At 33.3% G+C, this 24,247-nt stretch overlaps 2 protein-coding genes across 6 annotated transcripts in view; one reads left to right on the top strand and one right to left on the bottom strand.

Moving 5' to 3' along the window:
- LOC143064764 (integrin alpha-4-like) overlaps positions 1–24,247 on the bottom strand; it is a 46,050-nt gene that overhangs the window by 11,031 nt on the left and 10,772 nt on the right. For 2 of the 5 annotated variants that reach the window (XM_076237845.1, XM_076237841.1), the window contains exons 2-12: positions 20,973–21,100; positions 12,487–12,605; positions 11,014–11,226; positions 9,772–9,820; positions 8,844–8,930; positions 8,556–8,647; positions 7,869–7,928; positions 7,060–7,209; positions 6,784–6,889; positions 3,458–3,643; positions 2,687–2,926 (exon numbers count right to left, since the gene is read on the bottom strand). In XM_076237845.1, the coding sequence (XP_076093960.1) occupies positions 2,687–2,926; positions 3,458–3,643; positions 6,784–6,889; positions 7,060–7,209; positions 7,869–7,928; positions 8,556–8,647; positions 8,844–8,930; positions 9,772–9,820; positions 11,014–11,226; positions 12,487–12,605; positions 20,973–21,100 (1,430 nt within the window). The remainder of the gene's footprint in view (positions 1–2,686; positions 2,927–3,457; positions 3,644–6,783; positions 6,890–7,059; positions 7,210–7,868; positions 7,929–8,555; positions 8,648–8,843; positions 8,931–9,771; positions 9,821–11,013; positions 11,227–12,486; positions 12,606–20,972; positions 21,101–24,247) is intronic. The other 3 variants (XM_076237842.1, XM_076237843.1, XM_076237844.1) reach the window with 3 other exon arrangements.
- Positions 13,330–15,313, top strand: LOC143064766 (uncharacterized). Its single transcript, XM_076237848.1, has 3 exons — positions 13,330–13,687; positions 14,041–14,205; positions 14,709–15,313. Exons 1-3 carry the CDS (start codon positions 13,474–13,476, stop codon positions 14,999–15,001), a joined length of 672 nt encoding a protein of 223 aa, XP_076093963.1. The 5' UTR covers positions 13,330–13,473; the 3' UTR covers positions 15,002–15,313.

Consider the following 24,247-nt stretch of genomic DNA (forward strand, 5'->3'; position numbering starts at 1 on the left):
TACGCCAGACACGCGTTTTGTCTACAAAAGACTCATCAGTTAAACTCGAATCCCAATAAGTTAAAAAGGCAAAATAAAGTACGAAGTTCATATCTTGCCTTGCATCTAGAAATTGACAATGAGGGTCGCTTGAAAACAAAACTTTACACAAAAGAGATGATTTCAGCTTTCCAATTGTGAACTTTCCATTTCTAAGCAGCAACATTCCAGTAGCACCTGCATACGGTGTATATATCTCCCAATTGATACGATATTCCCGTGCTTGCATTTCCTATCATGATTTTCTTGATAGAGGGTTGTTACTTACACGGAAGCTATTTAATCAAGAGTTCCAAATGGTGAAGTTGAAATCATCTCTTCGTAAACTTTACGGACGCCATCACGAGTTGGTTGACCGTTATGGAATAACCGTTTCATAAATGATATCGGATATGTTCCTTACGTCGTAACTACAATCCCCTTCCCTTTCATAAATGTGACCTACCGAATTATATAAAAAAAGAAAATGTGGTATGATTGCCAATGAGACAACTATCCACAAAAGACAGACATTAACAACTATAGGTCACCGTACGGTCTTCAACAATGAGCAAAGCCCATACCGCATAGTCAGCTATAAAAGGCCCCGATAAGACAATGTAAAACAATTCAAACGAGAAAACTAACAGCCTTATTTATGTAAAAAAAATGAACGAAAAACAAATATGTAACACATAAACAAACGACAACCACTGAATTACTAGACGGGTGCCACATGTGGAGCAGGATCTGCTTACCCTTCCAGAGCACCTGAGATCACCCATAGTTTTTGATGGGGTTCGTGTTGCTTATTTTTTAGTTTTCTATGTTGTGTCATGTGTACTATTGTTTGTCTGTTTGTCGTTTTTTTCGTTTTTAGCCATGATGTTGTCAGTTTATTTTCGATTGATGAGTTTAACTGTCCCTTTGGTATCTTTCGTCCCTCTTTTGAAGAGCATTGAGGACCAAAATTCCAAAAAGTTTTTCCAAATACATCTAAGGTAATCTATTCATGAGGTAGAAAAGCCTTAGTATTTCAAAAATTTAAAAGTTTTGTAAACAGTTAATTTATAAATATGAACATATCAATGATAATTCATGTCAGCACAGTGCTGACTACTGGGCCAGTGATACCCTCGGGATATTAAAACTCCACCAGCAGTGGTATCGACCCAGTGGTTGTAAATAAACTCATCATAGATATCAGGATTAAATTTTGTATTTACGCCAGACGCCCGTTTCTTCAAATTAAGGTTAAGTATTAAATTACAAGTAAACAACACATCCGCAATGTTTTTTGCTTATTTTGAAAAAATTAACCAAACTGACTGCTAATAATGTTTCATAATTCCGCTTATATGTTTTAAATAAAGAAAAATATTTAATGTTCTTTTAAGTAATAAATAACCATCCACCAAACACCGGATAATCAAACGGGAAACAAACTATATGCAAATCGTTGCAATCATCCAACTAAAGCTCAACTTTAAAATGTATAAATCAATTCATATTTTAATAGTTCAAAAGGATCAAATATCGTGAAAACACAAAACGAAAAAGAAATTTAAGAGACGACAAATCGAAAACGAACGAAAAAGAGGCCCTTGGTTTATGACGTTTTGTAACTCAAAACCCCATGTTTTAATGATTGCTTGATCTCATATATTTTGGTAAACTTAAAATCAAAGAAACGATCGAAAGTAAAAGGTCTGCTTCAAATCTTAATGTTTGTCTCGATGTTGCATAATGGACGAATTCAGACAGAATCTATGACAAAGTGATGATTTTATATTTCAAATTCATTTTCAGTCGTTACATACTCACTGCTCCGTCGTATGGCGTTTACATAGCCAAGTTCATACATTATACAAACATTGCTCCAACAAACTAAAATCACGGATTGGTTGACTGGAACGATGTGTCGGTGTCTCAACTCACTTACGACAAGTCTTCGTGGTTTTAGATCGTAAAATGTAAATAAAATTGCATGGAACGCTATTTGACCGAGTGTGTCTTTTTTCCCGATTGTGACATGTTCGTATTGCGGTTGACGTATGCATGTCACGAGACGCAACCGGTATTGTTCCTTCGGATTAACTGCCACTCCCTCAAATTCTGTAACCTTGATTTGTTTCTTTTTTATCGATTTACGAGATTTGAACAAAAGTAAACTACTGCCGTCTTTATTCGATACAGATATGTAAAATGTGTAGTAATATTTATCTGTTCTTTTTTTTAAGTTGTGTGCCTTCATTTTTATGAGACCCTATACTTAATATGTCCATCGTTTTACTTAAGATACCTCCCTGAAAGGTATTTAATAAAACTGAAATCTGGGGAAAATTTAAGTCACTAATCAAATGGCAAAATCAAAAGCTCAAACACATCAAACGAATGGATAATAACTGTCATATTCCTAACTTGGTACTGGCATTTTCCTATGTAGAAAATGGTGGCTTAAACCTGGTTTTAAAGCTAGCTAATTAACTCTCACTTGTATGACAGTCGCATCAAATCCATTATATTGACAAATATGTGTGAACAAAACAAACAGACATATTAGGTATGTGGTGATTATCAGTACATCCAATCGCATGAATATACTTATTAATTCTACTTAATTTTCATCCTTTATCTGCATTTTCCTGTTATAGTCTATTTTACTTACTAACATTGGTCGGTGAGTTCGGTTTGTCGCTTTTGAACAATAAACAGTATATCAAGTTTCCCTGTAGAAGAGTTTGGTTGGTACAGTTTGGTTGTAATTTATCATGAATGATACAGCCATTCACTGGTTGCAAATGTGTAACTTTTAATATTGTCTCCGACATGTCAATTAAAGGTGTTGTCCACATGACAATTGCATGATCAGAATTGTAGGCACCGACTGCAATATCTGAAAGAAGGACTATTTAAACTTAAAGATTTGTTTTTATCTTTGAATTGGATATTCGTGTAAGTTATCAATCGGACAGGATAAATTCCTTGTGAATGAAGCCAACAAGATTTAAAATAATTAATTCATAAATAGTATCCAGAAAAAAATAACTGGTAGTGGTTAGAAAAGGAATGACGACCAACACGCATGTACTTCTAGTTTTAAATCTTTGAACTTGACAGATAGTTGTCATTCTTTTTCGGATTTTACATTCCCCCGATCCTTTCAATAAGATCTTTAAAATTCAAAAAACATAAAAGATAAAGAACACATTAGCAACTGTTTCATGCTCGATTTGGATTTCATGATCTTTAAAACAAATATGGAAAAGGGACAGTTTGATGTATCGACAACTTTATAGAAAATAATACGGAACGGTCGATAATCACAGAAATGCTGGTAGCTGTAATAAAGTACTCTTGATTTAACCTCTATGTGAATTTCTTACATTATTTAAAAAAATAAAAATGAGAATTCAAAATAACTTTTAAATTGTGATACCTGAATAATTATTTCTGTCGACATCATATGGCCTGGAAAATGATATACCAAATGTTCTTATTCCTGGATCTATCTCCATGGCTGTAATATGTTTTGTGAACTTGCTCCACAAACCTAATTTATAACCATTAAAGATATATATTGATCCTCTGCCTTCTTCTTCATAAGGTGCACCAACGACAATATCTGTAAACCAATCATATCTTAATTCAGGGTCAACATAATATGTCTTTTGATTGAGTTAAGCCATTTAAATTGATATTTTATAGTGTGTGTTTCAGATAAGGGTGAACGTTGGTACCTATCAAAACGTTTAAACCCGCTGCAATTGTTTGCACCTATCCTAAGTCAGGAATCTGATGTTCAGTAGTTGTCGTTTCTTGATGATGTTCATAAGTGTTTCTCGTTTCTCGTTTTCTATATAGATTAGACCGTTGGTTTTCATGTTTGAATGGTTTTACACAAGTTATTTGTTGGGCACTTTATATCTTGCTGTTCGGAGTGAGCCAATGCTCGTGTTGAAGACCGTACATTGACATATAATGGTTTACTTTTACTTTGTTATTTGGTCTTAATCATAGTACAATAGAAAGAAATAAATAGTATTTTATTGTGTTTATGTATCAAACGTGTACCTATTCGAGGTACATATATAAACATAAGGGAGTTTATTGGGAGAGGGTTGATTATCTGTGCGATATTGAAACAATCTATAGCATATATACTTTATTCCAGTATGAAATCTAAACGTTACCTCCCCTTCAAATATGGAAAAATGGAAATACTTTATATGAACTGATGATCGGTTCTCAATAGAAGCGTTTTTGTAGGAAATGATTAAGCAAAAATTTTAAATAATATCAGAATTGTCATCAAATGTCGTTATTTGCTTTACAAAACGATTAAAACATTTTAATTATAAGTTTTGTGAAAACATCATTGGATTTTTGCTATGGGAATAAATCCTTTACGTACCAACCTCAATTTATAAATCTACTAGTCAAATACAACATTGAAACCCTCAACTCTCCATATATATGTGTAGCTAGTCGAGAGAAGTTCAGGGAGAAAATGTCAACAAAATCAATTAATAAGCAGCTAAGATTAATACTTGTAAAATAAGAGTCACTGGACAAAATCAAATGGAGCTCAGAGCTAAATGAAGTTGTCCAAGCATGGAAAAAAGACCATTAACAACTTTTCCTAGCATAAGTTGACAGGACATCGGATGGTTCAATTACAAAATCATGATTTAATCAAACAGAAAAATTACCGTAATAAAGAAGACAGAAACAGCCAAAATCATTTTACATCAAGCAATAATACATTATCTATAATACTAAAATTACGAGGTCCAATGTGTCAGCCGTCATCGGGTAAAAACGACAAATCAAAGAATTCAACTCTATATATAACTAATATAGGACAATGGTGTAGATTAAAAATTACACCACTCCAGACCCTTTTGTTTTCCACATAATTAATATTGCCAATAATTAACAAGTTCCGGGTCGAATCCGATACCGATACCAATAGTATATTCACCTGTTAGCTATTACCTTATCTGTACGTTCCGCATTTGACAGGCGCACCACCAAACGGTGTATTAAGGATTTTGCTATATACACGGGTCATAATCAAAGGGCTGACACTACTAAATTCAATCATTGTCAAATTGTTCCCTATTGTAGTTTTATTCAGCAATCAGCAAGACTTTATAAGATAACTAATATAGGACAATGCTGTTGATTAAAAAATACTCCATTCCTGGATAGCCAGGACCTTTTGTTTTCCAAATAATTAATATTACCAATAATTGATAAGTTCCAGGTCGACGGGTTCAAACAGAAAGATTTGAAAGCAGAGAAAACTTTGTATCTTATAATCGACATGACTTTATCAGATGACAATACTAATTACTAAAATAAGGCTTAGGCATAGTTATATACTTTAATTCAGTCACGGACCCGCGATATCACGGGTGTGTACTTGTATTATTTAAAGTCATATGAAACGAGTGATCAGTGAAAAATAATGTTATTCCAATTCTTCATCCAAAGCATACATACATCATAAACTTATTCTTCTGTGCACGATTTTATCATTTTTTTCGCATAAATTTCGTATAATCGTCATTTTTTTTTTCAATAGGTCAGTGTTGTTGTTAACATATGGCAGGTAATTAAATTTCGTGTTTTGAAGCCGAAGTTTAACGATTGTCATCCGTTTGTCAACAATTAACAAACACGCATGGATATTGAGCACGTGTTTAACATGTACAAAATGAGATAATAGCTTATTTCAGTGACAGATCCATGCATATTGCGATCACCAGATTTTTACGAGGAGGGTCACTTAAGGTCACTTTGCATACGGAAAATATGTCAGGCGAATAGCTTCCTGGAAGCAAGCAATTAAAAAAAAGTAAACTTCTTCTGAATGTGAACGAATTAAAGAATTTTCTTCAGAAAAAAGTATATGTACACAAGTTTAAAAATGAAAACTATCCATTTTGTTATAAGGTTTCATATGATTTTAAAAAGAATTAAAAAAAAAACAGTGATGAGTTTATTACAGCATTTTGTGATAATATCGACATTTTTTTAATAACCAGAACTACAGTCATGTTGAGGAATATCTGGTTCTACGAAAGGGTTTGCAAATCGGGTCTTGCTACTGCTGGAATAGAAGTTTATCTTTAATGATTACATATGTATTTGTATTAGTAAACATTCACCTAAAATGTGTGATAATAAATCCGTTGTGTGCAATGCATTAAGAATCTAATGCAAATGAATAAAATTTCAAACAAGAATGTGTCCATAGTGCACGGATGCCCCACTCACACTATCATTTTCCATGTTCAGTGGACCGTGAAATTGTGGTCAAAACTTTAATTTGACATTAAGATTAGCAAGATCATATCATAGGGAACATGTGTACTAAGTTTCAAGTTGATTGGACTTCAACTTCATCAAAAACTAACTTGACCAGACACTTTAACCTGAACTTCGCACTATCATTTTCTATGTTCAGTGGACCATGAAATTTGGGTCAAAACTTTAATTTGGCATTAAAAGTAGAAAGATCTTTTTATTGGAAACATGTGTACTAAGTTTAAAGTTGATTGGACTTCAACTTCATCAAAAACTACCTTGACCAAAAACTTTAACCTGAAGGGAGACGAACAGACGAACGTACGCACAGACGAACAAACGAACGAACTGACGGACGCACAGACCAGAAAACATAATGCCCCTCTACTATCGTAGGTGGGGCATAAAAACTATCAATTATTACACAAGTAATGATTTGTCATTACAAACCTTCAAATCCATCCTTATCCAGATCACCAATGTTAGAGATTGTTGCTCCAAATCTGGCATATGGTTTATCAAGACCCTTGAGAACTGATGCCTTTCTGAAACCGAGCTAAATGTGATAAAAATATACTATTATATATAATCACATTTCATGTCATTCTAATTAAGCTAGTTTAACATTCAAAGCCATGCAATATCATCAAATGTACGAAATTTGCTGTGTCAACTTGAATATCATGTGGATCATTATTTAGTGACTAGACAAATACATAGAATTACATTACTTGCCAACCCATGAGATTTAAACACAAACACTCTGCCTTCTTCTGGGCTCTTATCTGCAAACATCGGAGCCCCTACAACAAGGTAGTCTAGTTTGTCCCCTTCTATATTTAAACTGCATAAGGCTGCTCCAAAATAGCTACCTGTCTGTTAAACAATAATAAATGCATTCTAACTTGTGTAAGAAAACTACGACAATATGAATAAGCAAACTTGTAATGAGTGCCTATGAGACGACTCTCCATACAAGTGACAATGTGTCAACAGTAAACAATTATAAGTCATTGCATGAATAGAAAGTCTAAATACATTACAATATAAAATAAGGGAGATGATGGTATATCTTAATGAGACTGCAAACCAAAGATTCAATCGAACTCTTAGTAACGATGTTACCATGTAATCCAATCAAGGGGAGTATGAACATACGACCAATGGTTCAACAATTTTATTTTTATAAAACAATATATTTAGATGTTGTAATCATTTATAAATCTTAATATGTCAGTGAATATGAATTATTCAGTGATTAGACAAATAGGCAAATCCTCCCAACATGAGTTGTGCTGACTTTTCATAAAATCGTTATATATGATGTATTAATAATAGTTTTGTTCCCAAATTTTAGCTTTCGGAGGCCTTTTCGGCGTTCAAATTGTTCTTATATGTAGTTAAATGGTCATTTAAGATTCAAATCATTGTATATATTCACCTGTTTTCCATGTTATATCTATTTGGAGGAGACGTTAGGAAGTGGTGTCTTATCTGTTTATCATTTTTGGGCAATAAAATATGTTTTAACTAACCTGTGTTCCAACAACGGATGATAACGGACCAACTGTAGATTCGCTGGTATACAGCAATACCTGAAAGAAAAATCAAATTATTCATGTTTAATTACTTACTATTGTGTTCCTTTGTGGTATTACAGATAATAATGTTCTAATTATGTTTTCATTAATCTTAATATCGTCCACTTGTGTTTTAGATTCGACCAAGTTTTATCATTATAACGTACCGGTACGTATCACACAAAGCTATAATTTTAATCAAATTGATAGAATCCATATGTTGTGTAGTAGTGTCCAATTGATGTATATCCCACACAGTATATTTGTCCGTTAAGGATATACGCTACTCTTGCTTTAGACTTTCTGTCCTATGCTCGGAATCATCTAATTATGTCAATGCAATGCTATTCTGTCTGTTTTTAAAAGTCATTCTTGAAAATCTTATAAACTAAAGTCCTTACTTTAAAAAAACAATGACACGGACATTTCATTTTTTTTAAGTAGCTTAATTTACATACTATCAATTTATGTGGGTATTTTAAAAAGCTTGTTATTTTGAAACAGATGCGCGAGCATTCTTAACAGAGAAACACGTTTAACACGTTTATATCGTGACGTACATGGACGAAAAGTATAGTTGTAATTTGAATCATTGTTTCTGCTGAAAAAAATAGAGTATTAACAGTTGGAGTAACGGCTTACCTTTCCAGTGTTATATTTACCACCTCTAGGGGCTCCTACTGCTATACTAAATTTGTTTCTACTAACAAATTTCCCCGTCGTTATTGAATATCCTAGAAAAAAGGAAAACTTAAAGAGTTTATCACATTATTGTTGTCGTCAATAATTAAACAGTGCTACCCAGGTCATTGAAAAGTTATGGGTAATATTCCAAGATTTAATATTTTGGCTTAACCATTGTTTTATTTTATACAATGAAAATCGTATACTTTTCCCTTCTTTACTTTATATGAATATTTCTTGACTTACCATTATAACCATTCATAGATTCTTTTATCGATGGTTCTATGTATCTTACGTTGTTTTCTCCTGATATGGTTTCTATTACAACGCCCCCTGCAAAGGACAAATTCTTTATCACTACTGTAGGGATATATAATAACCTTGAACACCCATGAGGATATGACACTGTCGGAATGTAATTATTGTCGCTTTTCACATAAGTATTATGACTGAAGTTAATTGTATTAACCGTTTATATATAAATTCACATTATTCAATGGTCCTAATTTCCTTTTCTTATATATTCTTCTTTTCATATAGTTTTAAATCTTTTTCTGTATTCATGTTTTGATAATCATCATTTCCTAGGTGACCAGAAATAACATCGATACGCTGTTTATGAAATATTTAAATATTCTTAGTCTTTATAGGTTTTACAACTACAAAAATGTATATCCATAGCCGTATTTGGCACAATTCTTCTTTTTTGTTTGATTGGTTTTTTGGGGTTTTTTGGGTTTTTTGGGGGTTTTTTGGGGGGGGTTTTTTTCAATTCTCCTATGGCCACCTTTTTAATTATTCGGCCTTTCATCTGTTTGTTTCGAGCGGAACCAATGAGTTTTATGTAGACGAAACGCGTTCCTCGCATACCAAAACTTTAAGCCTGGTACAATGTATCTTTGATGTGTTTGCTTTTTTATCGATACCATATGTATCATAAGTCATTATTTGTAAAGCAATTAATATTTGTTGGAAAATCCTGAAGACCTTTTATGAAACAAAATTTACTCAGTGAATTCAAGGTTTTTCAAACCTGCCAGGACCTTAACAATGCCATATTTATAGATTATCTGCAGTTAAGGTTTATGACTTGCATTTGATGAAACATGCAACATGCAACGATGCATTTATACTTCTTATTGTGTAATCAACTATGAAAACCTATAAATCTAACCTGTCCAATCATTTAAACCAGGAGATCCAAACAACAACGTTCCATTTTCCTAGATAAATAATGTATACAGTATATTAACTTAAAACCAATGATGACATCATTCTTTGGTCTCATTTTAATTATAATAATCATAACAGTTGATTGTACATGAGAGTATACTACTATCACCTCACTGAACAATACCTGTCGAAGTTTTGTATTCATGGATCAAATTTCCATAATATTAACGGTACAAAATTGTACTGCAGGGGTGGTTCCATGTATGATTTTTGGATGGACGTAATTAAAAAATAACGGAATATGACGAACAAAGTTGGAACAACTTTATGATAAAAAGTTGCATATTTTCCAACCAAAGATGGCTTATGTCCTCTTCGACCCCCATCCCAACCTAACCTTAACCGTAACGCACTAGATACACAATGCGGCAATTAACGTCTCTGCAGTGATGTTCGTGACATTCAAAATGTTTATAAAAAAGAGATGGTAGATACCAAACGGAAAACTAAAATTTTTAAGTCGAAGAGAAACTAACAAAAACATATGTCATAAAAATTAATAACGACATACAGTGGATTCATCATTATTCGTTGGATTCCAGTTTTTGTGAATTCCGTGGGTACAGGTAAACCACGAAATCAAAGGATCAACGAATATCAAATTTTCTACAGGCTATGTAGACTTTCGCAAAACCTCGAAATCAAATATCAACGAACATGTAAGTTTTTTTGTATCCACGAAAATTAGTACCCACGAAAATAATGAATCAACAAACGAAATATCAAACAGTTTTTAGTGGTATCTATAGTTTCTATTTTAAATTCGAAGGGAAAGATGTGTTCACTTGCCTTCCTGGAATGCTCATGTATGAAGTCTTCATCATATCAATAAAACAATTCGTCAAAAAGAGGAGTTGGTTCATATAGTAATGCCGAATGTCTATTGAAAAAATTGATTTTCAACATTTTCCTCCAAAGAATTGATTAAAACTCTCACAATCGGATTCGGATTTCTCATTGAAACTAACGAAAATGCAAAATTGCTCGATCTGTTCACAGAGAAAATTAATGTTCTTTCTAATTCATTTGATTTAAGATTTGATTTCATCACTTTTATGCGGGAATTGCACCGTACGAATGGAGATCTGACGACCGATTAGGTGTGTGCATAAAAAAGGTAACTTTAATACAATTCTACTTTCCAACAATTGTGTAGGAAAAAATTCTCTAAGATCAAACAAACCTGTGAGTATGCTGCTGAAAGTCCCATTTCCCCCATTGAAAACTCAACATAACCACTCTTTCTGTTGACGAGTCTTTTCAAGTTAGTTAGTGCTGGGAGAACCTTAGGTGGACTTGATAAGTCTGAACTCAACAGGTAACATATTCCATTCATATGGTAAGTACCATTCATCTTTCTCTCCAAATATAAGTCCTTCCATCTCGGGGCACAAATCTGGTAGAGTAAATTTATTTGACCTTGAAATGTTTGTTCGTTCTGGGGAATGATTTTTTCACGTCATGCTTTTAGTTCACATCAATTCTTAGTTGTTTCTTTTTGTTTTTCTGGATTCATATTTTTTTCCTTGTCTTCTAGTCATTGCAAAAGATGGTGTCTTTGTGTACTGCCTTTAACTTTGATTATTTTCTTGGACACCGATACTAGATCATAACACGATATAATTGTATTCCATCGTCCAAAGTACTTTGGGTGTTGTTGTTTTTTAAGAAACTGCAAATATTCTTTGATACGGAAAACTATAGAATGAAATTCAAAACAGTGTGGCTGTGGCCATTGATTGACACATTAAATTCATACATTGACTGGGACAATTTACGTGAACGTTTTTCTGTAACGACCACTGTTCACGACGTACCTGCGATAGACATTTAAACTGTGGGGTCACCAAAGGTTTCTTAACGCCTTTAATTATAAAATAATTCGAAAAATTAATCAGGAATAACCTTTATGTTTTAATTTATATAATTGATATAAATCAAAACATCGTGTTATTTCTCATTAATTTTTCGAATTACTTTATTAAGGTGTTGAGAACCTTTGGTGACCCCATAGTTTAAGTGTCTTTAAAAAGTACATAGTGAGCAGTGGTCGTTACATACAAACGTTCACCTAAATTGTCCCAGTCAATGGATGAATTTAATGTGTCAATCAATGGCCACAGCCATACTGTTTTGAATTTCATTCTATTTGTTTACGTTATCCCCATTAACGATTGTTACACACCCTAAATTGATTGATTGGTTGGTTGATGAAGTTGAGAATTCGATGCTCTCTTGAAATATGCAAAGAAAAATATATACCTTTATATCCTGCTTTTTGATATCCTTATTTCCAATGTGATAAGGTTAAACATATACTGTTTTCTTTGTATTTCAATACTTTTCCGAATAAATAACAAAACTTCCAAAACTTAGACATTTTAACCTTTTTTGCAAAGTGTGCAATACTATACAGGCCCATCAATTAGATATGTTGATTGAGTTTGGGTGCGACTCATTCTTTTGTTATCATACAATTATTGATAAAATATAAAAAATACTATAAATATACAGAAAACATCAATCGTTGATACAGCTCTGCAAACGGTTATCCTTTATTAACAAATGATTTTACAATGACAGTGTATGAAGCCAATTTTGAATTAATATTTTTTAAAACGATGTTGCAAATACCTCTTGATTCCGAAATACTTACTATAATTGACGAGTGGTTGATAGGTTCTACATCTAACGTCATCCCTAACCACTGGTTACCCATACCGTTGTGGAATGTTACTCTCTTGTTGTGATAAGTAACCGTTTCTTCTGTGTTACCTGTTTCGAAATTAAGACGACAGAGAAAAAAGATTTAGAAAGCTTCAAGTGTTTCTTTCTATAAATTCTGTGTTAAAAAAGAATAACCCTCAATTATAGAGATCTACCTCAAAGCCTTTCGCTTAATTGTTTTAAAACGCCGTGTGTGACAGTTTCATATGAAAGAACCATTAACATGATGATGAACGTCCGCTGGCCTGCACTGTCATTAATCTAATCGCGAGTTTTGAAACTTATAACACATTAAGTATCATAAGTGAGTCCCGCGAGATTTGACCAATACATTCAGTTTGGCCGCTGCTATCAAGCGTGACAGCACGGACTTTAACAGCTCTTGAGTAGAGCGTGGTTGTAGTGTTTAAAGTAAAGAAGTTTCTTACTGTGGAAGTAAGTTTTTTAAATCTAGTTAAATGTAGTTAATGCTTTCAATGTATTTTGTTGATAACAGCTAGTAGTTGTGGTTTAATGCTGTTTTTATAATTAATGTACTAAAATGGAGTTTGCGTCTGCATTGGTTGCAACGCGTATTGAGAACTGTCCTGTATGTCGGGAAGTGTTGTATGATTTAAAGCTTTAAGTGGCGTTTGCATAGGTTGCAGCGTTAAATGAAGATATTGTCAGAGATTTTTGTTAAATATATCTAGGGGGAAGAAAGCTCCGAATTTTGCGTTATTGTCGAGGTATTGGAAATAATAACTTTGAAGGAGAATGTTTTTGGTTTAGTTCATTCTAGGAGTTTAAGAGCATTTATTTTTTTTTTTTTTTTTTTTTTTTGAATGTTCATACGTTAATTTAGAAAAAGATATTTGTATCTTCAATTTATGACGAAGACAGTCCGCATTGCACGATTTTTAATGGCGGATTTGTAATGGGGTTACTAAATTTATTTTTATTAATTTCAGCTATGGCTCAGGTATTGAAGCAAAATTGCTCCCTGGCGGGTAAAAGTTTAATCCCGATCATTTTGAGGGTAAAAAACGCAGATGCAGAAGCGGTTTTAGAGCTGTCAAGACTGAAGAAAGATGAACCTTTAGAGAGTTTAACAAAAGTGGAATTAATTGCTCAGTTTGAGAAGCTGACAGGTAATTTATATTTTATTATAACGTTTTCTTAAGACTTTCAGAGAACCTTGTATTCAAAGTAAATATGGCTTTAATTTTTTGTTTTTGATAATTTAATTAGCTTCATTTGACCGATAATGCTCTTTTGAACAAACACTTTGTTAGAAATGTAGATCTGCATCTGGTGCGATAAATTTAGCCTTAGGTTTTTATGTTAATTCTTGTTATTTAGTGTCATCAGAAGTTATGATTTTATTGACAGGAACTTGGCAAGTTACCTCCGTGATTTTCGCTTTTCACGGTTCGTGATTTTTTACACATACATGAAATTGTATCTGTTCCGTTTGATTGATTAGTGCCTTATTTAATTCCAGGTGAATCCGTTAAAGATGTATTAATTGTTCTGTGTGGGAAGGATGACAATATTGAGAATGTGAGACTTCTAGTGCATGAAAGTATATTGTTGGACAATTCTGTTGGTGCTAGAGGTCAGAGGTTAAGTACTAGTAATCCGAGTACAGATACACCAGCGGCGAAAGGTATGAATGTTTCTTTTTACCTTTTTCTTTGGATAAGTTTGCTTGTCCGTCTGTTCTAATTTAGCCCTTATTAAATGTTTATCGAAGATAATCTCTCCTTATTTGTAACTTGATGTTTATGGACCTTTATGTAGGTTTTTGTTTATTTAAGTGAGATATTATTCACGGCAACATTTATCATTCACGGCAACAGATCTAGTCTTGTTTTGTTGCATTTTCAAGAAATCTGGATTTCTTTGCTAAGTAAACTTATTTTTTTACAGAAAACAAGACTTGATAATTTTATATAGTTTTTCGTTATTTCGTTTTACACTTAATTTTGTTTTAATGTTGGCACTACTTTCATGGTTTCCTACATTTACAGCTTACGAATGTTATTTAGAGCAAGACATTGTCCTGTATTTGTATTGCTAGTATGTTTTGATATTCTTGATTTTCCTTTTGATATATATTTAAAAACTGTTGCAAGGAAGTTTAATTATTTTTCGTTTTGTTTGTTGTAGGAAGTGATGGCAAAGCGGCTCAGGGAGACCCATCCACAACAAACCAGCAGCTGCAAGCAATGAGACAAGACCTGGATGAGTTGAAGAAAAATTCAAAGGTTTTAAAGGTAGATGAAGCACTATCTTACGTTAGAACTTTGGCAGCAAGACCAAAACTCACAACACCGGGAGTATTACTTGCGGACATCGAAATGTTGGTTGATGCAGCTAACAAAGCGAACCATAAGGACTGTTCTTTATTTTCAAAATCTTTTTCAATGTGTAAAAAATACGAAGATAATGTTGATTTTTGAGGGCTCGTCTTAAAGTTATTTGGTTCCCAGGAGGACAAGAAGATTTCCTCCTTAATTTCAGATTGGCAAAATCTAAAAAATACGAGGAACCATCAGGTTCAAAGGAGAGGCAGGATATATTAGATGCTCCACTTACTTGAGCTCCTGCATTTCCTTTTCCTGGATATGGATATCAGAATCCAGGTTTTGGTTTCCCGTATCCTAATTTTTATCCAGGGCCAAACTATAATTCAGGTGGTTTTAGGCCTCCAAGAATGCAAGGAGGTAGAGGCAGGAGAGTGTCAAACGGTGTATGTTATTTTTGCAAGGAGTCGGGACATTTTATTGCAAATTGTCCAAAGATGACAAAAGACAATTATGTATTTTGTATATTTTTTAATTTTAATCTTTTAGATGCCTTTCCCTTTCCCATGAGCTTCGATCTCCAGTGTAAATTTTTTCACGCGGGCAAGGGTTGAGTGTCTCTCTCCATTATTTTATTTTATAAATCTCAAGCAATTTTTCAGAGTTGAAAAGATTTTCTTTTTTGTTAATTTCAGAATATCAGGGATCATGAACCTTTGGCTAAGAAAGAAAAGTTTGAGCCAGAAATTCCAGATTGGGAGTTAAAATCGGGTTTCGATCCACTTAGCGTTAAATTAAGAAAGCAAAGTGACATACTTTTAGTAAATTTTAAAGGAGAGATCACCCAACCCTCTGATTGCTTACCAAGTGCTGAAGAGGTTGTAAATGGTAACGACTATGATTTTGAGGATCTGTCTTTTTTAGATCCTAATTTTTTCAAAGCAGGAAATTTAATGTATTGTTCAGAACAATGGGAGAAAATAGGTTGTCCTGGTGAAATTTTGGACTGGATTAAACAGGGGGTAGATATTAGGCCCATGTTTAAACATTTTAAGGGAAATTTTAGGGGTCGTTGTTACGATTCAAGTCTTCCCCAACCTGCTTATTTTCAAAATTCTGCTAGTTGCTAGGACGCGTTTTGTGATAATCTTGCGGTAGTTAATGCTTGGAGTAATCAAGGAGGTAGAGACCCCTCGTTGGATGGAGTTTTGCGAAAGATATTCACTCTTTCAAAAACAGTTAACATGGACCTACGTCTTGTATATGTTAGTTCTAGTAGAAACCCCGCTGACAGGGAGTCCAGAAAGTTGAGATTATCAGATGCTATGTTATCTCCTATGAAGTGGAAATTTGTTGAAGAGAGGTTTGGTCCCCACACTTCAGATTTGATGGCATTAGACTCGAATGCTATGAATGATACTAATGGTAATCCGTTAAAACATTTTACACCATTCCCCACAGTTCTTTCAGATGGTGTTAATGTTTTTTCTCAGGACTTGAATTTGGAAAAAAAACCTTATGTGTTCCCCCCTTTTTGTTTAATTTTTCCCGTTTTGAAGTTTTGTGCTCAGATTGGGGTTAAGAGTTGTACATTTGTGGTTCCTGAGTTGTTTCCAAGACCAGTGTGGTGGCCTTTTTTCTGGGAACATGTGTCAGTATGGAATGTTTTAGCTGAACGAAATGAACACAAAGCCCTGTTGTATCCATCTACTAAAGGGTTTAAGTTGGACACTAATGGTTTACCATGGCGTTTAATTGTCGCACGACTTCATTTTTAGTTTCACCTTTTTGTAGAATGGTGTACCACAAGTTTGGCTGCCAGCAGAACAGTGTTTAGTGTGTGGTTATGCAAATGATGTTGGGTATCAATTTTGCCAGTCATGTGGACAAAACCCCGTTTTGATTGAAAGTTCGGAAAGAATCACGAGTAATTGTTCAGTGGAAAGGCGTTTGAGATATTTAGACAGTTTAGTTGGAAGCACTAGTTATAATAAGAAAAAACTTTCGCTGGAAAAAGAGTTTGAGAAGTTTTTATTTGGAGGTGAACCTGTTAAGTGTTTAAAAACCGCTTCCCCTTTAGATGTAAGGCGATTTATGGTCATGAAGGATTCAAAGGGGAAAACGCAAGTACATGACTTAACATGTGAATTTCTTGGTAAGTTGGGTATTCATTCATGTCAGTGTCCGTTAAGGTTAGCAGCGGGAACTGTTCAGTCTATGCTAGGGCAATTAAAAGCTATATTTGAATCTAATGGTCGGGGTTCTGAGTGGAATGAAATAACTAAAATTGGTAATCCTGTGTGTAGTCCAGAGGTAGACAAATATTTGCATGCTATTCAATTTGAGCAGTCAAAATCCCATGTTGTACAAAAACAGGCAAAACCTCTGTTTTTAGACAAACTCCGATCAATTAGTGTTCATATTGATGATTTGTTGTTGGATCCTGTTTTGAAATCCTCTGAAAGATTCATATTCCTTAGAGATCAAGCTTTCTTCAAAGTTCAATACTTTTCAGGGGACAGAGCGAATGACTTGGGCTTGTGTATTTCACAAGAGGTTAAATTATTACCAAATGGTGACGGTTTTCTATTTTCACACACAGTAGGCAAAACACTTGGAAAAGGGAAAGTGAATGAATTTTCCATCTTAAGATTTGATGATACTTTAATTTGTCCAGTTAAAGCACTGGAAAGGTATGTTGAAGGTGCCAGGGCACTTGGGGTTGATTTACGGTTTGGTTATTTATTCCGTACTTTGAGTAAAAATCGAAAAGATGTTACTGACAATCCTGTATCTTAGAATGCTATGTATGATCGCTTGAAATATTTAAAGAAACTCGATATTTACGACGGTGAGACCCCTCATGGAATTCGGGGAGCTTGTGCTATTACTTTAGCTTTGTCAGGGGGGTCTACAAGTGACGTCATGCAGCATATAGGTTGGTCTTCTTCGTCCTCTTACCAAAGATATAGTAGATTGTCAAGTATGGTAGGAAGAGGGTCAGTCAGTTCCATCATGGCTAATACAGGGGTTTCTGAATCTAATATTTGTAGATCTATATTCGAGTCGTATTGTGAGGTCAATAAACTTTCCAGTGCTTTTCAGTGACAATTTGAAGTGTTTAGAGTAAAAGTTTGTTACTTTTGATGCTTGTTTAATTATTTTTTTGTATTTTGAGGGAATTATGTACTACTACTTTTATGTATATTGACTATGACTAGCTTGTATTTTGAGGGATATTATGTATTTCTATAAGTATGAAGGTATGTAAAAATAGAGAATTTTTTTTAAATTGGACTTGCCTCTATTTTTCGAGGGATATTATGTATTACTATTTTGTACATGTATGTTAAAATTGAATTTTGTGAAGACGTACTATATTGAATACACTTTTCTTTAATAAATATTACTTTTCATAATCTGTTTAACGTAATTTGTTTTGAAAACAAGTTTTTTAAGTTTAGAGGGAGACTTGTGGTTTCTGTTCTATTTAGATATGCGAATTGCTTACATCAACAACATTTGATCTTGGCTGGTTTGTTGTCTCATTGGTAATTAAACAACATCTGATTTTATATGGACAAAAATGGACAACATATTACACATGTCATTCTCTACACATTCTTTTTATTTCATACATGTAGTGGATGTATTGAATATTCAAGAGTATTAACCTGATTATGGGAAATAAGGGATAAAGGGCAAAGACACCAAACATTTCTTAGTCACCCGATGTAATACATAAAAACCATCTAGAGCTCATGCACCACTTGATCGTTCTTGAAGTATGCAAAAACTACTGCATAACAGATAGTTCGCTCTGGGTGTCTACAAACATAAGAGCAGTTCAACTGAAAATATTAACACTTTAATTTAAGTCATAGGTTGCACACGTTTGTTAAAATTCATGGTATGGAGCATGCACGTGAAAGTCTCGGAAACAACACAAGAAGTACACGGAATAGTTAGCAGTTGGCATAATTTGCTTTTATCAGTTTTCTGCATGGGATGTATTCATTTGAAATTTCTTAACTTTTTGATGTTTGCTTAGATGGCGATATTTCAAGTTTTGTCATGGACTCAAAACTTCCATTTGTTTAAGAATTTTGACTTCTTCATTTATACAAGACAATTTTTAAGTTTTGGGTGAGTATTGGGAATGTTAAAGGTTAGAATTTGGGAATTATAAGTGTGTTGTCGTTATACTAGCTTATAGTATTGAGGTCTGCTGTGTAACCCAATTTTCACCCAATACTCATATAAATTTGGTCATATCGAGCAAGGGCTCACCTATGATATTACTATATCATAAGTGAGTCCCGCGAGATTTGACCAATACATTCAGTTTGGCCGCTGCTATCAGAGCAAAGCGGGACTTGCACATGCTCTGCATGAAGTCGATACAAAGGTGGACCTACACATGCTCTCTGCATGCTGTCGATACAAAGATGGACTTGCACACACTCTGTGCATGATGTCGATACAAAGGTGGATTTGCACATGCTCTGTGTATAACGGTGGTGCCGTACAGATGGAATGAGCGTGTGAAGTCGGTACAAAACTTAAAAAAAAAAAAAAAAAAAAAAAAAAAAAAAAAAAACACGAAAGTACATGTATCTCGATATGGCTAAGTTCAAACCCAATTTTCACCCAATACTCATATAAATTTGGTCATATCGAGCAAGGGCTCACCTATGATATTACTAACACTTCAAAACAGTCCTTTGTTTTACTATGCTATAATCTGGATAAAAAGTAAAATTACAAAAATACAGAACTCAGAGGAAAATTCAAAACAGAAAGTCCTTTATCAAAAGCTCAAACACATCAAACGGAAGCACAGCTAATGTATGCATTAACTTCCTATGATATACTTCACAGATGAAATCATGCCATTCTTGCAAAAATACCGAACTCAGAGGAAATTTCAACAGAAAGTTCTTTATCAAATGACAAAATCAAAAGCTCAAACACACCAAACGGAAGCACAGATAAGGTATGCATTAACTTCCTAAAATATACTGCACAGATCAAATCATGTCACTCTTGCTCTACAATTATGACATAGTATTTTTTTTTTTTCGCACAATAAAATTGAGAATGGAAATGGGGAATGTGTCAAAGAGACAACAACCTGACCATAGAGCAGACAACAGCAGAAGGTCACCAACAGGTCTTCAATGCAGCGATAAATTCCCGCAACCGGAGGCGTCCTTCAGCAGTGGCCCTAAACAAATATATATATACTAGTTCAGTGATAATGGACGCCACACTAAACTCCAAATTGTACACAAGAAACTAATATTGAAAATAATACAAGACTTAAAAAGGCCAGAGGCTCCTGACTTGGGACAGGCCCAAACATGGGGCGGGGTGAAACATGTTTATAAATTATCAACCCTCCCCCTATACCTCTAGCCAATACAGAAAAGTAAACGCATAACAATACGTACATTAAAATTCAGTTCAAGAGAAGTCGGAGTCTAATGTCAGAAGATGTAACCAAAGAAAATAAACAAAATGACAATAATTCATAAATAACATCAGACTTCTAGCAGTCAACTGACAAGCCAGCTCCAGACTTAAATTAAACTGATTGAAAGATTATGTCTTCATCATATGAATATCAGGCACAATCCTTTCAGTGAGGGGTTTAGTATCATATCATCATAACATAAGAACATAACCCGTGTCATGCCAACAACTAATCCTAAAGCAAACTTCAAGTTCACTACAACTAGATAATTATTTGTTTGCTATTACTGAAAAAATAATGAAAGTTTTAGAAAAAACTACAAAAATTCAAACATGTTTTCATCGCAGGTCAGTTTGTCATTTATTTATTTTTTAAAAGCTTTCATAAATTAAACCATGAAGATTACCAAATCTTGACATGGTAACCGATGTTTTCCGTGTGTTTCAGTGGCTGATGCAATAATTATTATGATAAAAAGTGGATTTTTATATCAATAATACTAGCGAGACAAATATTCCAAAATATAACTTTGAATCAACCACATCGATTTTTCAAAGGTCCAGTTTCACCTTAAGAACCCTTAAGACATTTCTCTAAATATTTAGACGAAATACAGCATTTCACCATTTCAACCATTAGAATAATGCTCACCTGCAGTATTTACGTTGACTGGGTAACAATTTTTGTTCTTGCCTCCAAATGGACATTTGTACAACAACCCAGGGCTGTCAATCAACGGAAAGTTACTGCTGTTTCCTTTTGGTGCACCGACAAGGATCCTTTAAAAAGGTACAGTTAAATTAAACAAAAATAAGTATGAAAATATGCAAAACTACTCCAAAAAGCATTGTATCTATTGTACTAAAATTTGTTAAAGACTGAGATATATATCAGTTTTTATCAGGAAAATGATTGATTGTTGCCGGTTTCATAAACGACCAGCGTCATATCGTGCATGCATGTTCAGGACGAGAACAAATAAATATACTTCATTTTTTTCACATTTACAAAAAAATCTAGTTATCTGAATATAGATTATGTTTCATATTATACTCGGTTATATGCTGATAATGAGTCTTGAAAAAAATATATTTGAAAAAGAATTTCAGTTTTATTGATTTAAAAGTTTACACTGATAAATAACTAATTAAAAACAATGAGGCCCCTCATGGGGGGGGTCCTAGTAAACACATAATCACCATTTTTTTGCCAATATAATCACATAATCATTAAATATTTGCTTATGTTTAGTAATCAAATAATCATAAACTAAAAATACAGTCCTAGGTAATCAAATAATCATGAAATATTTGGCTTAATAATCAAATAATCATTAAAAAAACGGCCAAGTAATCACATAATCAAAAACCCCATGAGGGCCCTCAACAATATGGGTAAGATCTTGAAAAAAAAACATTTTTAGATATACAGGTTGATAGATATGGTGAATTTAGATAAAATGCTAAATTTTATTTTAGTTTAAAATATTTTAAAGGAATTCATGACTGTAAGTGCAGTTTGAGTAGATGATGTATTAATATAGTATATTATTAAATGATATGAGCAAATAAGCCCTAATACGGATAAATCAGCATGTGCAATACTAAAAACGTTCCACTGTCGATATAAATCAAGATTTAAGTACCGGTCTTTGTAAAAATCATGCAGAAGGTGATTCATGGCATGTCACAGAAGTAATTTTTTTTGCCCTATATCATAAGAACTTTGGTAGATGGTCAAAATTCTGTCTTTATTTTCCCTGTATTATGCCCGTTGCCATGGTAACCATCAAATCAACATTTTGCCTGAATATGTGAAAAAAGACCCTTTTTGAAAATATAAAATAAGGGAATTTAAAGTCCCATAGAAATAAAGTTAATCAATACAAAGGATATGTATATTTACAGTATTGACAAACAAAACCCCAAACTATATAAAAACGTTAAAATTGTGAATTTACTAAATAGTTTGTTTCCATAGCAACCATTTAAAAATGTGTTAAAATTCGAAAATGAAAAATTTCAAAAACTTTAAAATTTTAAATCTGTTTATCTCCCAAGACCAACAATACCATGACATGTCATTGACAAATTTTGAAAGACCACATTCTATATATTCAGAAAATAAAAAGAAAGTCGTGTGTTTTTTTTTTTCTTTAAAAAAAAAATTTAGTCAAAAATTGTCAATTTTCACCAAAATTCAGATTAACAATCAGATGAATAATCAAAAATTTTGAACTTAAAAAGCTAAAACATTCCATTTATATGTGCAATTCTGACACACATTTGTTAATTTTAAAGGAGAATATATGATAAATGAAGATATACTTGTACAAAATGAAAAATCATCACTCTGGGTATGGTGCACCCCCCTTTTTTTCGATTTTTTTTTTTTTTTTTTTTCAAAATTATAAAATTTGTTGAAAGAAATGTGGTATCTCATTGTGTTTACTTGTGAACTAAGTATTTTAAGAATTTAAGCATAACACAACTTCTAAAGTTGAGGGCAGCATATGTACCTTCTCCCTTCAATCTTATATGTAAGATTTCTCAGAAGTCTAAAAAAAAAAAATGGTAATACGCATAACCCGTTGTCGTGTCTAAGACTGATGCTGTCAGTGAAAAAGAATAAAGTTGAATCCAAAACTTAATTACTAGTAAGTCTATGTATAAAGATAAGAGGATGTGTTGTAATTGTCAATGAGACAATTAACTCTCAACCAGAGAGAGCAAAGACATAGAAATAAACAACCACAGATCACCGTATATCCTTCAACAATGAGCATAACATGATTATCTATAAAACAAATCTTAATGAACATTTAAAAAAAAAATAGCTCAGGATACTTTCTCTTTCAAAATGGCTATAAAGAAGTTACAGTAACAATTTAATGCAACTCATTGTTGGTTTTTGAAACAGATTGATGCTTTAAAAACTTTAACCCTAGACTAAGATCTGCTAAACAAGAAGACTCACCCTGAAATGTCTGGTTGGTTTTATTTATAATTGAATTACTTTTGAAACTCTGTAAGTGTTATGTAAAGATTTTAATACAAGTATCATATTAACTTAACATTATCAATGTTCTAAGAAAATGAGGTCAGGGTAAGATGAACTATGTCAGACAGACGAAAAAAAGAGAACGGAAACGGAAAATTCAGCATTTTTCCATTTTTAAAGGGGCATAACTTATTGACAGTACCTGTTACACCAATAACATTCTAACTGTTCTGAATTTTATGGAAATAAGCATTGTGTATAAGTTTCAAAACATTTGGTTGTGGCAAACTTAAGTTAGAGAACGGAAACAAAAAAGTCAGCATTTTTTTTCCATTTGTATAAGGGTATAACTCTGGAACGGACGTACTTACAGACAAGGGTACAACTTAATGCCCCCTTTGCTACAGTGGGGGCATACAAATTCTACATGTTCTATCTGAGGAAATATATACCAACGATCTACATTAATTGTGCAAGAATTTGTCAATGTTTCTATTGTATATGGTGGAAAAGGACAGCTTGTCTATTATTTTTTTTAAAACCTAACTGAATTATTATTTGTATACCGCAGAATAATCGCGTTTTTTTATGGTTCTCAAAAATATTATCCTTGTGGCCCTGAGGAAAATTTGCTGGTCCGAACTATTGTATACTGTTTTGATTCTCAAACCTTTATGACAACCATGTGCAATGGCCATTCTTGAATTTTGCCTAATTTAATCAATTGTTATATTTACATATTTTTATGACCCCGCAGTGGCGGAGGGGGCATTAAGGTTAACCCTTGTCCGTCCGTCAGTATGTCCCAACGTTGGTTTCTGTTCTCTATCTTTAGTTTGCCTCAACCAAATGTTATGAAACCTAATCACATTGCTTATTACCATAAAACAAGACTAAGTTTGGTGGTGTCACTTAAACCGTCCAAG

The sequence above is a fragment of the Mytilus galloprovincialis genome, chromosome 2, assembly GCF_965363235.1.
Source record: "Mytilus galloprovincialis chromosome 2, xbMytGall1.hap1.1, whole genome shotgun sequence".
NCBI classification, from domain to species: Eukaryota; Metazoa; Mollusca; class Bivalvia; order Mytilida; family Mytilidae; genus Mytilus; species Mytilus galloprovincialis.